This window comes from Scatophagus argus, chromosome 2 (assembly GCF_020382885.2).
Source record: "Scatophagus argus isolate fScaArg1 chromosome 2, fScaArg1.pri, whole genome shotgun sequence".
Taxonomy (NCBI): Eukaryota; Metazoa; Chordata; class Actinopteri; family Scatophagidae; genus Scatophagus; species Scatophagus argus.
In genome coordinates, this window is record NC_058494.1 from 4,396,007 (window position 1) to 4,409,666 (window position 13,660).

The 13,660-nt window shown below is 40.3% G+C and overlaps 1 protein-coding gene across 1 annotated transcript; it reads right to left on the reverse strand.

Moving 5' to 3' along the window:
* Positions 1-848: 848 nt before the first annotated feature.
* On the reverse strand, positions 849-13,077 carry LOC124066253 (rho GDP-dissociation inhibitor 1-like). Its single transcript, XM_046402520.1, has 6 exons — positions 12,920-13,077; positions 8,616-8,804; positions 7,006-7,089; positions 3,223-3,299; positions 1,854-1,917; positions 849-1,201 (listed from the first exon to the last, which is right to left on the reverse strand). The coding sequence occupies exons 2-6, from the start codon at positions 8,800-8,802 to the stop codon at positions 1,002-1,004; spliced, it is 612 nt and encodes a 203-aa protein (XP_046258476.1). The 5' UTR covers positions 8,803-8,804; positions 12,920-13,077; the 3' UTR covers positions 849-1,001.
* Positions 13,078-13,660: the final 583 nt, after the last annotated feature.

Below are 13,660 nucleotides of genomic sequence, written 5' to 3' on the forward strand. Positions count from 1 at the left end.
CCCTGATATACAGGCTACCTGACAGCAAGCACAGCTCGTACACACAAGGCATGTAAAATAGACATTAACTGGATATAATAGAGTAGACATAAGTCGATACATAAGGCAGCTTTTTTCTTACCCTTGTACTTTTTACTCCCTTGTTCACTTTGGCCCCAGTCCCCGTCTGAGGGGGAATGGGTGAATACATTAAGGGAAGGGAGGGAGGCGCTGTTTAGCAGATCTGAATGAGTTGTTTTTCCAAGGCAGGTATTGGTAAATATATCAAAATACAGCAAGTATGTAGACAAGCAAAGGAATGCTGTAGCAAGAGCAGACATAGGGTGGGGGTGGGGGGGCAGATGGATGTGGTGGGGCCTGGTATAAACACAACAGCTGATTAACAGTGATGTGAATACAGTCACATTACACAACCATTGATACAATTATATAAAAAAGGCAAACAAAAGTTGATTGTACAGTTGCTTTCCCACTTGTACTTCATACTGAGAGAGGAAGACACAATTCTGGAGAGGTGGTGGTGGAGGCGGGGTTAATCTCTTCAAGCAGCAAAAATCTGGGACAAAACTAAAGTAGAGGGCTGGGTGTAAGGAAGTAAGGTGCTACATGGCACAGCTCGGTGGGGTGAGGGGGGTGGGGCGAGTGAAGACGGCAGGTTGCCGAACAGAGGTGGTTCATGTGCAATTGATGAAATGCTGAAGACAGTTAGGGAGGTGATGAAGGTGATGGAGGTGATGGATGGATGGATGGACGGACGGACGGACGGATGGGGGGTGGGCTGCTACTACTGCTGATGCTACTGCTGCTGACAGAGAGGTGGGAAGGATGCCAAGGTGCGAAGACAGCGAGGAACTAAGGCATGAGAGCATGAAATGCATGACAAGGTAAAAACAAAGAAGGCAGAAATGGTGGACATGGTACGGGGGCTGGGGGGGGGGTGGTGAGGAACGCACAGGGCTTGGGGATTTTGATTCCTTCGCCCCCTAACACAAAGGCCTCTTTTAGTCTTTCCAGTCCTTCTTGATGTTGAGGTTCCACTCCCAAGACAGGTGGTCGTGCTTGTCGTCGTCAGTAAACTTGGATTTGATTACGTAGTTGCCCCGGGCCACAAGACCTTTAGGAGCCTCCTCCAAAGTGGTCAGGAAGTCATATTCAGCTGGACGAGGCCCGTAGCTGCCCACCATGTAGTCTGTCTTATCAACTGTCAACAAATGACAGTGGACATTATGGTCAGAGAGGAATTTTTCAACCTTTGTACTTTTTTTTTTTTTCTTTGAGAGTGAACGTTAGCAAGACTAAATGAGGGGAGGGTATGATTTAATGGAAACGACAAGAAACAAGTGTGTGCTTAGTGGACTAAACCCCTCGGCCACTAAGGCAACCATCATAATTTTTGCCCCCCATTCTTCTCTTCAGTTAGGCCAAGAACAATGACTTAATTCATGTGTCATCAGTGGTTAAGAAGCTTAAAAGTGCGGCTAAAATGTAAAAAATAATTTCCTTCTGTGGTGAAAAACCATCAATTCATTGAAAATATTTTTTTTTTCTCCTACTAAAAAGAAGAAAAAAAACGGTTTGGCAATTGCATGCATTACTGTGTAAAGAAAGCACAGGACATGTACAGGACAAAGCAGATCTGTATGCTGTCAGAGGAAAAAAGCTTTCAATTGGACTTTAAGACTGATAATAACAAGTTATTCCCACATGCTCAAATTACAAACTACATTTAATTATGCGACTTCGGCTACATTCAAGACGTTGCTAGAAACAGAGGTTAAAAAGTGAGCGTTCAGAGGCAGAGGATGTGTTTGTGGATATGGTTTCAAACATGGCAACAGAAAATGTTCACTCACTCCTCATTCCTTTCCTGTACGTCTGCTGCACATACTTCAGGCCAGAAACTATCTCCCTGTTCACCTGAGGAGACACAAACTGTTAAAGACAAGCACAGATTCGCTCTGCTTGGCTAATAACAAGGGTAACAAACTGTCTGTGTAGATTCTCAGGCATCCAGGTCACCTTGCACAGAAGAGCTGATGTTGGGGCAAATGGACTTTAGTTTAAAAGTGAAGACGTCTCACCTCTCATCCAAAAAGGCTTCTTCTTAGAAGTTAAGAGCTTCAACAAAGTGTCCCTGAAACTTTGGCATTTAACCCGTTTCTTTCATTGAGATATCGAAAAATAGGTCATGATTGTGTTGCTCTTTTACTCATACTGTCCCATTCCAGATAAATACTTCTGGGAGCAGGATGATAACAAAATCATTACCGTGACACGAAACTGAATGTACACACACACACACACACAAAAAAAACAACAACCTCAAACTCCACTCAGAAACTGCGCCTGGATGTTGGGACTGGGGCGCAAGTAGATTTAGACTTTTACTGCTATAAAACAGACGTCTGTAGCCGTGCAGCTAACTGGGAAGTTGTTGTTGGCGTTAACACTCTTAACACAAGAGCTTTGGATGGCCAGCAGGAGATTTTCTTCAGGAATAAGCAACTGAGCTCAGCAACCTCCCAGTGAACAAAACCAGATCAGGACCGATCACAGGCTCCCAGGCAGACAGAGGCCAGTTTCACGACTACAGCAACCTTTACTGGGGTGATTTACAGCGTCGCAAACCAGGACTTCGACTCCAGGGATAGCAAAGACAGGCTCAGGTGCGTTCAGCGAGTAAATCAATATATCACACATACTGTTGATAATAAATTGATAAATTGGTAAAAAGTTGAAAAAAAGAAGTTGTTGTGTGATGTTATATTGTGTTGAAATAAATGTTCAGTCTCTTTGCTGGTTGTTCTGACACACACAGCTCACTTTGTGCATGCCCACAAAAATATAGAAAAAGATATATAGTTAGGTCCATATATTGGGACAAGTATACGTTTTTGGCATTTGGCCTTTGTACACCGCCACACTGAATTTGAAACGAAGCACTCAAGGTGTGAGCAAAGTGAAGACTTTCGACTTAAATTCCAGGGGTTTGACACAAGTGTGGCATTGGGAATTAAAGCCATTTTTATACAGCCAGACTCAGCAGCTCTAAGTGTGACACAGACATAATACAGCTTGAATGTGTGTTGGCCTTTCATAAAGTTGAGTCTAACTGGCAAAGACACAGAATGATTTTGACTTCAATTAATTATCCAAATGAGAAATCTGAAAACATCCTCCATGTCATAATGTTGTATAGAGCTGTAGCTACAGCACTCTCACCTTAAAGCTGATCTTTATTTTGTATTCAACCCCCTCCTTCAGAACAAAGGCCTGCTTCTTAAAGGCTTCCAGGTCTCCTGTTACAAACCAAGAGGGACACAAAGCAAAGACTTCAATATTTTGTTCATCAAAGTGATGTTGATCATGACAATGAGGACAATTAATTACCAAACCAAACAGTACCAAGTCAATGTTTTATATTTGTGGAGAAAACCCTTCCTAAATGCTCTTTACATCTTAAAGTGTGAAGCACATTCCCAATCCCAGGTACTCATTAAAGATGTGAGGATGAAGTGCTCGCTCGTGGGGGGTCAAGTTCCTCTGTATTAAAGCCTAATTTACTTTAAGTTACTTTATTAATCCCAAGCTGGGAAATTACTTCTCTGCATTTAACCCACCACTGATTGAAACACACACACATGCAACAGGCAGTGGGCTGCATCAAGGGGGTTAAGTCCCTTCCTCAAAGTCACATCAGCCAGCTAATGGGGGGTGGGGACATTATCATTCCACCAGATTTTTCCTGCCCGTCTGGTGAGGGAATGGAACCAGTGACCTTCCGATCACAAGCCGCTTCTCCAACCTCTAGGTCACGGCTGCCCCCAAGTTGAAGAGTTTGGTCTAGAACTGCTCTGTCTGGAAAGTGTCCTAACTTTTGTTGTGATTTGGTGCTATAAATGAACTGAACTGAACTGAACTGAACTGGCCCCTTCTTGAATGTATTAGAGTCTGTTTAGTTAAACTTGCAGTTTTGTAATGTATTGAGGTTTGCATTTTTTTCTTGAGTCAAGAGACATTATGATTCAAGTATTTGCAGTAAGGTTGTCAAAAGTATTGACACTTTTTTGATACCACGTTTAAAACAATACGATATCTGCATCTGATAGTATCAAACATACCAAAGCTATTCAAAATACAACATTGTGTAGCAAGTTTAAAATTCTGGTATCGTTACAACTGTAAATTGGTAGTATTAAAAGTTAAATACTTCACAAAACCCACAGGGTTTTACCAGATGGCTGTTATTGAGTCCATTTCTTCTGAATTTCTTCTATAATGATAACGTACTGTACGCTATCATTTCTTCTTAAGATTTTGATGTGAAAGATGAACTCAACCCTGACAAACCACAGAATCCATTTCTCATCAAACACACGTATTTCCCAAAGCACTAGTGTGCCCTTTTAATTACAGCATGAGTACCTGCTCACCTGCACACACTTACACAAAGGATCAAACAGACCAAGAAACTAAACCTGCATGGACTTGAAATCCATTTCTATCTCATGTACTTATCACAGTCTTCAGGAGCCAGTGAATTATGGAGAGCTATACTTGTTCACATTGCTGAATTAGCTACTTGCAGTGTACCAACAGTTATCCCTGGATTACAAGCAAATTCTGGATTTCTAAGCAGATTAGGATGCAAATTCATGATGTACATGGAAGATAATTAGTCACACTTAGTCTAAAACTATGTACATTATGTTTGTGTGTTTACATTTGAGTTTTTATACTGAGACTTTGTGTTGTATTCCACGACCTGCAACATGGCCTCCAGCCCCCTGGGTGCTGACCACAATGTTGACGGTCACTGTCCTGTAGTTCCCAGGCCACTAAAAACAGCCTGCTCATTTGCGCATTAGCTTCCAGCATGTTCCCACTGAGCGATTTGTTCTTCTCCTCCTGGGGGATCCTTCTCTTACACTAGGGCCTGAGCTTCAAAGCCATAATAATTCAATGTCACACAGGTCTGACACACACAAGCTGCACTGATTCCTTTACTGGCAGTGATCTAACTCACTGACTCATTCTTAGCAGGATTTTGCTGCACTTACATGTATCTCATTGTCAGGAAGTTTATTTCTGCAAATGGGGTGAGATATCTGTTTTTTACATAGAGCCAGTTTTCTCTGATTTGGATGACAGGTGCACTGTGTGCAGTCAAATGTAATCCAAAGCAAAAACATTAGAAAAGAATTACTCCTACCTAAGCTTGTGTTGTTCAGTTTTTGTTGATGGTGTTCATGATATGACAACTATAGTTACAGTTGGTATTAAACTGAACTTAAATATACAGAGCAAAACTTTATATTTTGTCCCCCTCATACATATAACAGGGGTGGACAAAACATATACAATCGTGTATAGTTCATGTTAAACATGTTTCATATAAAAATATACTCCAAACTATGACCATGACCTGAACAGAACTGGGATTATATCTTAACTACATGCACGGCTGGGTGTTGCTACTTTACAGTTTTTTATTAGTACTGAAACTTTAAGGGCCAAATGGCCACTTTCAGCCACAGAAACTTCCCCAGAAGCCCAGAAACACTAAAATATTCATATACCTTATCTGTATTTCAGCGGCGGCAAACCTAGTTCCAGCTCTCCTACTCCAGAGATACAAATTTATTTTGATGGCCCACGAACTGTCTAGGTACATTTTCAGTACTGGACCATGAAAACAAACAGCAGATTCACAACAAGGACATGTGTGCAGTATTTATTCAGACTACAAACAAGGACTCTTAATTAGTACCAGCATTAGACATTGATGCTTTCTAATTTTACAAATGCTTAAATATGAATTATGTACTGTAGCTGACTTATGGACTTGGCTGAAATATAGAACATAAGAAAGAGTGGGTGTCCAAAGGGCAGAAAGAGAACCAGCAGGTCGCTTCTACTTTGAAGAGAGGTGTCTAACCTTTCTGGTATTTTTAATCTCCCTTTCCACCTCTGCAGCGCTCTTTCTCACAAACATCACAGTCACATAGCACGACCTAACTTACCAGATCTACACGGCCCTGAAGGTAAGCGAAGATGCAAACATCATTGTGCTATAAAACCTACTAAAATATTTCTGACTTTTCGTACCCGTGGTTCATCTGAGGCGTGTCACTGAAATGCAAATCACCTACCATCCAGCACAAGAAGAACTGCTACACAGGCTGAATTCATATACATGATGATATAAATATTTTTTCAAGATATTTTCTACGATAACAAGAACTCATTTAAATATATAGTACTGGACATAAAAATGGTTGACTGACTAAGAGAGTTGAATATTAGCATCACTATGCTGTCTATCTGTGAATTTAACCTAAATTTACTGACAGGGACTTTCAAAAAAAGCATAATCAGTCTAACTCTGAGCTCTGATTTTATTTACAAGGTGTACCGTCACTATTTTTAGCTGAGTAAGTAGGAGAAAGGTAGACCACAGGACAGAATGTTCTGAATGGATTTAAATCTAGGCCGGCTGGGGCGCAAGTAGCAACAGAGACAGATGTCTTAACTTCTAAATGGTCACTGGGAATATTGTAAGTACATTTCTGCAGCCAAACAGAAGAAAATAATCTAGTCCCACTCTCTACTGCTGTAGACAATCAGTGAATCCATTTACATTTACAGCATGCTCAGCACAGATTCAAACCTTCACAGATGTATGTACCGTTGGATGAAAATAAAAATAAGTGCAGTCGGCGCAGCTGTCAGTGGGATACAGTTAGTGGGTGAAAAATATGGAGAAAATATTTCTGTTTTGTGATATGTGTGAAGAATGTCAGGGAGCAACAAACTGGATTATCACTTCTTCTATTAATGTTTGGATCAACAAGACCTTCTTATGACCTCTTTCAATTTGATGCACAGGCTCCACAGTCTGTCAAAATCGAACATTTATATGATGAGTAACACTGTTTTCACAAAAGGTTAATACACAAGTAATATCTAGTTCTGTTTCATAAACCGGCCCAAACTGGGACTCACCTTGCAAGTCCAGGACCAGGGGGTTTGGGGCACCCTCACAGATCAGAGTCATCTTGGTCACTTGGACATTGGGAACAGAGGGATCTGAGACAGGATAAAAGAAACACATGGTTCAATAAAGATAAACCAAGCATTTTCAAACACTGAGTGAGGGAGGTGAGGTGTTTACAGCTGCTTACTTTAGCTTACAGCATATTCACTACCATTCACTATAACCCATTACTTTCTGTATATCATGTAGGTTTATGTTCCTATTACAAGAGCAATCATACATTCATTAATGCATGTGAGAAACTGAACTGTGTTTGTGTGCAATTAATTTACAGGTATTTGTTGTGACAGCACTGGTGTAGGCGGATGTAGACACGTTAAACCTGAATCCAAACATTTACAAGAGGTCTACACATGATGCACGTCCTGTAACAAGCAGCTGGGCTCAGAGGAGCTGAAATCAGGACAGCTCTTCTGTAGTTGGGACAGCCTCTGCATTAATTAGACTTAAGTTTCTTCTCAGTCCAACTGAAGCAGCCTTTTCTCTTCACTGAGAGACAGCATACTGATTTATGAGCCGTCCAACATACTGAAAAATACTAGGTCACAGGCTGTCATGAATGCATGCATACCGAATATACACAACTCCCCCTGGAAGTCTGATTTTAGCTCCAGGATGTGGACATCTGGAAAGGCGACTAATATTGTCTCTTAGCTGAGTCAACTTAAACCTAAGCTGAAAAAACCTCTGATATGATGACTGGTGGACAGAGCTGTTGGATTCTCACAGTCACTGTTCTAAGCTTATTACCTTACAGCTCTGAGTGGGAGCTTTCAACATTCAGGGCTGTGAAGCTCCTTCATTTACAGCTTGCTCTGCTAACATGCTGCTTTCACTGCATGCACTGTTTAGACATTGTGCTAGTCTGTTAAGCTAACGGTCTGTTTCAGACTTTGGAGCTGTAATCTACAGCAGCATTGATGTAATGTTGTCTCAACTTAATTAGGAGTCATCAGTCTTTATAAAAACATGGTCAGATGTGACGTCACAGACGTTTGTCAATATCACAGGTCAATTAGCTGTGATCAGTGAATAAAACACACTGTGATTAATTTTCAATATTATTGAGCAATGTCAAGTGTAAGACTATTAAGTTAAAGAATGTGAGCTACATTGATCAAATTTCTAGAAAAGAAAAACCCTTGATTAGCTTATTGAGGAATGTAATTTTCTGAAATTGTCTGAGACAAAAAAAAACGTAAGGCATTATTTTATGTGATCATAATCACGTAGAAACAAGATAAATTCCTGATTATACTTATCAACCAACCACATTTAATTATATATCAACCCCAAATACAGGTCAGCTAATTCAGTTTACAGAAAATGTTAAAAAATTCTAATCACACCATTGGTGAGAAAAAATGATTTTTTTTTTCTCTCAAACTGTTCAGCCCTTCCCTGATTTAGATTACACTTTAAATGCATATGATACTAAAAAGTCCAACCTATTAGCCAAACACGTAGCATCCTTTCAAACTCATTAGTAAAGCAGAGATCATGTCTGACAAAATTATGGATCTAGGATTTATTCGTCTATTACTCATTACTGCATTACCGGCCTCAGAGACCCCAGGGCCAAGCAGGGCTTCCTTATATTTCCGTAGACTCTCATCATCCTTATCCAGGTCATGGATCTCCTTCACCGTCTTTTGGGCTGGTGGCTTGTAGTTCACCGGCTCTGGCTCCTCATTTTCAGCGGCGATGGCTGCTAGCTGCTCTGGAGTCACCTCATCCTCAGCCATGTCTGGAGAATGAGTGGGTGTAACGGAAGGAAAAGTAGTGGGCATTAACAGGACATCAAAATAAATTAAGAAAGAAATGTGAAAGCAAACCAAACACACACTCCACAGAGAATTCTTTCCGTATTCCTCGTAGACACTTGCCTCCAGAGAAGGGGTTGTAAATCACGGGACAAAGAGATGACTGCGACAATTCAAGTGAGGCATGCCGATAGCAAGTGTGTAGGCTACCGGTAGGGTTGGGTGATATGGTGGTATATAACGTGCAAAGGCAGAAATATATCCACTAGCAGAGATTTGACAATACCGTCTGCACCAAGGGAGCTATCCTTAGTGTCTCTGCTACATATTGAGGACAGGCCATGTAGCAAGTCAGGGCTGGATTCTTGCACGATCGTGCGAAATTTTGATTGTATGGAAGTTTGAAATAAAAGAAGAAAATATTCAAAAGTGATGAAGTAGCTTTAACTGCAATTACAAAATAATTCCTGAGTTGTGATATATATATATATATGTACTGCGATAGATACCCCTACCTACGTGTTGGTAAGCAGCAGATTTTGTCTTTATGTCACTGATGACCTAAGACTGGCTGCTGAGTGACATCATCTGAGCACATTTCTCTGAAATAACATCATCACCACTATTAGAGTTATGAATAAGGCGTTGTAAAACACATGACAGAAAGCCCCTGAGGTGGTATGGACATTCACGGCCCCAGACAGTAGTTGGGCCATAAAAAAAGGGACCGTGTTCCTGTGGTATGAGAGGAAAAGACTGTAGGGGTGTTGTGGAAAAAAAATTAACCAAACCATCAGGTCTCTCACCACTTGACCGTCTACCATGCAGAAAGCTCACAACAGTATCCAGCACACTCCGCAAACTAATGTAGTGCAATTTATTTCTGTTTCTGTTGTTTGGCACACATGAAACACTAGGAACGCATTCAATTCATATCAGGAAATAAACTCTCTGAGGCAAATGAAAGGGATAAATAAACATTATGTCAATGAGTCTAAGTTTTGTTTTGCCTGTTTGTTCATTCTGAATTTCACTATAGCAGGGTCATCATCTTGCGGGATTAATGTTGGAAAAATCCCTCTGCTGAAACATAACAAGTAACAAAAGCAGGAAGAGCTTTGTTTATGCCAAAAGACCTGACATTCACATTAAGGCCCTCCCACTAAGCGCAACAGGCCCAGGTCCCTCAAGATTCAAAGCAATGCACCGTAGATATGTGAATTGTTCTGGTTTGCATCCGTAGAATTAAAGTTACATTACCCTACACCACCTTTGTGTTAGCGGTTTATCTTAAATCAGTAAAAGTGCAGCAATTTTAACATTGTAAATAAATAATTCTAGCAACATTTTGCATTCTGATACCTAATGGGTTGCTCTGTGTACGTCACTAGTAATATGTGCTGAGTTTTCCACATTACTGGGAAACTCAGCACAGTAAATTAAGGATGTAAGCTCTCACTGGACATTTGCAATGAGTCTGAAAATGGAACCATTTGCACAGAGCAAACACATTAGATTCAGCTGGAGCTGAAACCATTAGCCGATTAATCAATCAACAGAAAATTAATCAGCCATTTAAGTTCTTTTTTAAGCAAAAATGCCAAATAAACTGTGATGATTTGCTAATTTTCCTTGCTTGATGTAAACGAATACTTAATATCTTGTGTTTTGGACTAAAGGTTGGATAAAACAACACGTGATGAAATTACACAGGGCCTTTTTAGCTATTTTCTAAAGAATATAATTAATGAATTGGTCCAGATTTTGACAGTGAAAATAACTGCTAGGTTTTTTTTATTTGTTTTTTCTTTTTACTACTTTCTGAAATGGTTAACTGCATTATCAAAAAAATAGTTGTCAATTGCAGACATACATTCACCTATAACAAAACACAACTGAGTTAATTTTATCTTCATATGCTCCAAACAATTCCAAGCCACTAATTATTCTTTAATACTGCCGCAATACTGTTTACATTATACGATGACAGCAACCACCGAGGGATTTAAATGCTTTCAGCAACGGCCCTCAACAACAGTGCCAAGTGCACTGCGGAAGTGACCAAGAAAGTTTTGGGACATGACAACCAACTGTATATTGCACATATGAGGTGCCATGAGGTGGCAGCTGTGAAGTATTTCTCTGTCCTGAGCTGCGATAACTAATGCACACAATAATCTTGTCAACATCTGTAAAGGCTGTTGTGATTATCACTGTACAGATTCCTCCTTCTGGTTTGAAGAGAGAATCCCTTAGCAGACCTCTTCACAGGTCTCTCCTCTGACCTGCCCAAACTAACAGAGGAATGTCTGCTAGCAGCAAAGGAGTAGACTGTAGTCAGAAACAAGCCTGAGCAGGGTCCAAAATGCTTTTCAGTGGTCTTCCTTCCTATTCCACCACTCACTATGCACAGAGGAGGAACCAGGAACAAGCAACTAATTCAAGACTCAAAAAGCATCAGTAAAATATTTGTTATGCTCAATTTTTTGAATTTTTTTTCACCATTGCTACAACAATCTAGGACACATTTTCTGATGAACATTTTAATACAGTTTGGTAGAGTCAAGCTCCCTTGTACCTTTGGATAATAAGAACGCGACTTCAAAAATCACTCAGGATTTATGGAAATGACTGAAGAGACAGTAGAGGATGGGTCATGAAACAAGACAGGGCAACAGAGGAATCCAGGCTCCTTCTATTGAACATTCCTTTGATCTCAAAAATACATTCGCCTGTTTTGCATAACTAAATTTGATATTCTCAAGAGACAAAATTTGGATCAAGGCTTTTTGTACTGATAGGAGAGGTGCTAGTGGGGGGAGGGGGCTTCAGACTGAACGCATTATGTAACTCCTGGCATTAAGCTCGCTGTCACTGTGGTGAAAAATCTAGAGGTTCATCTTCCCTTCTCTTTAGGTGGAAAGGGTTCATGTGCATGGCTGCAGAAGCAGAAAGCTGGCCTTCATGAGAAATGTTCGTGATTTGCCATGTTTTCTTTGTCATATAACCTTAAACAGGTTTTGACCATATGTGCTCTGTTTCTATAGTTCAAAAGGGTTCAGCAGGAAAAGGATTAAGGAGTTGACCAAAAGCAACATAAAGGCTCTAATCCAGTGCTGTAATGCAAAACATCAACATTATGAAATTTTAGGATAGCACTGAAATCCAAATTGACAGGGACACCCCACCCAGCTAGAAGAAGCCTTTAGACAAAGCACTGACAGAACAAGACAGGAAACTAAAAACTCCCAAGTTCTCATACACAAAGGAAGTATACAGGAGTCTGAAGTCTGACTGCATCACTGAAGTTTACCTCTTGTGTGGCCTGGGCTTCTTCTAAGTAAATCTCTTATAGTATGGAACAATGACAAACGGCGGGGCAACGACACTATCTATACACTATCTTTGTGTCTTTCTGCTGCTGGATTGATGGCTACAAAGAATAAATGTTATACAATATGTAATTATACAGAAAAGAAGTAAACAAAGTAAATACCTGCGTTTTCCATATTTGCCTAATTTTCGGCACATCGATATTAAAAATAAACGACTGTAAGCGAATTAATTAAACAATGTAGGAACAAGGCAAGCTGTAATAATGCCGTTTATCAAATGCTGCTGACTTATATAATTTTCACCACAAGTGTGTCAAGATGGGTGTCCAGAGGCTCACCACTGCTATCAGAGCCATGTAACAGTAACTTAGATGTAACTAGTGACTGTGGTAGCTTGCTAACGGCTCCACTGTAGACTGGCATCTTTTCAGAGAACCGGCTAACATACTAATTTTGACAGAACGCCGCTAGGTGCAAAAACTTAACTTACCAGAGATTAAATTGGCTTAAACTAAACAATGGGGGGTCAACTTTTGTTTGCGACGAACGTCTCATGCAGGGTGGGACTGAGGAGGGAGACAAGTGCCTAGCTGATTCTCTTGGAACAATTCATCCAAGCTAACCAGAGCCTGCGGCTAACATTAGCCTGACAAGTTATCAGTTGGAGAAAAGCAGTGAAATGAAAAAGGTTCCAGCGATGTTGGCAGGTTAGGAATATTCTAGAAATTGTGTCACTAGTTGGCCTTGAAACCGAGAAGACTTACCTTTATAATGTGTGTAGTAGTGTTTTCAGGTGCCTTTGCAGTACTGTTAAGTACGTTCGATGCTCCCAGCTCCAGCGCAACTATGGCGAACAAGGGAACGGCGCCGCCCCGTGCGTCGCCCGCGCAACATGGTTCCAGGAACTTGGTACAAGTCCGCGCACGCTCCACGCAAATGACGTGCAATGCGGTGCCGTGCGCCATCAAATAAATAAATAAATAAAAACACCTCTTTAATTTAAACATTGCATATATGAATATACGCAATATATCACTCTACAATCTGCGAATACTGAAATAGAAAAAGTATGTTTACATGTTACTGTTTTTTCATTTTATTCTTCACTTGTCCTAACTAATAATGAGGATACAAGGATGCACGCAATTACTGTTCATAATAAAAGGTGACTGGTGACTAGTCAGGCATCTGTTTAACAAATCCACTCAACCCTTACAATAAAAATATGTAACTTTTTTGTAAAGTAATAACAGAAGGCCAATAAAAAGCTACTACAGCCACAACTGTACGCAGTGAAATGAAATGACATTAAACTTCTCTATTGTCATTTGTAACCACCAATAAGCAAAATGGCTGTGTAAGACCCCTGTACAACTATGTCTAAGTCTATGTGGCGGACATTACAAACTCAATATAAAAATATATTATACAAATATGCATAACAAACAATATACAGCACGGGCCTGTTTTGATTAAGTCACATCTGGATTTCATTCCCTTTAAAA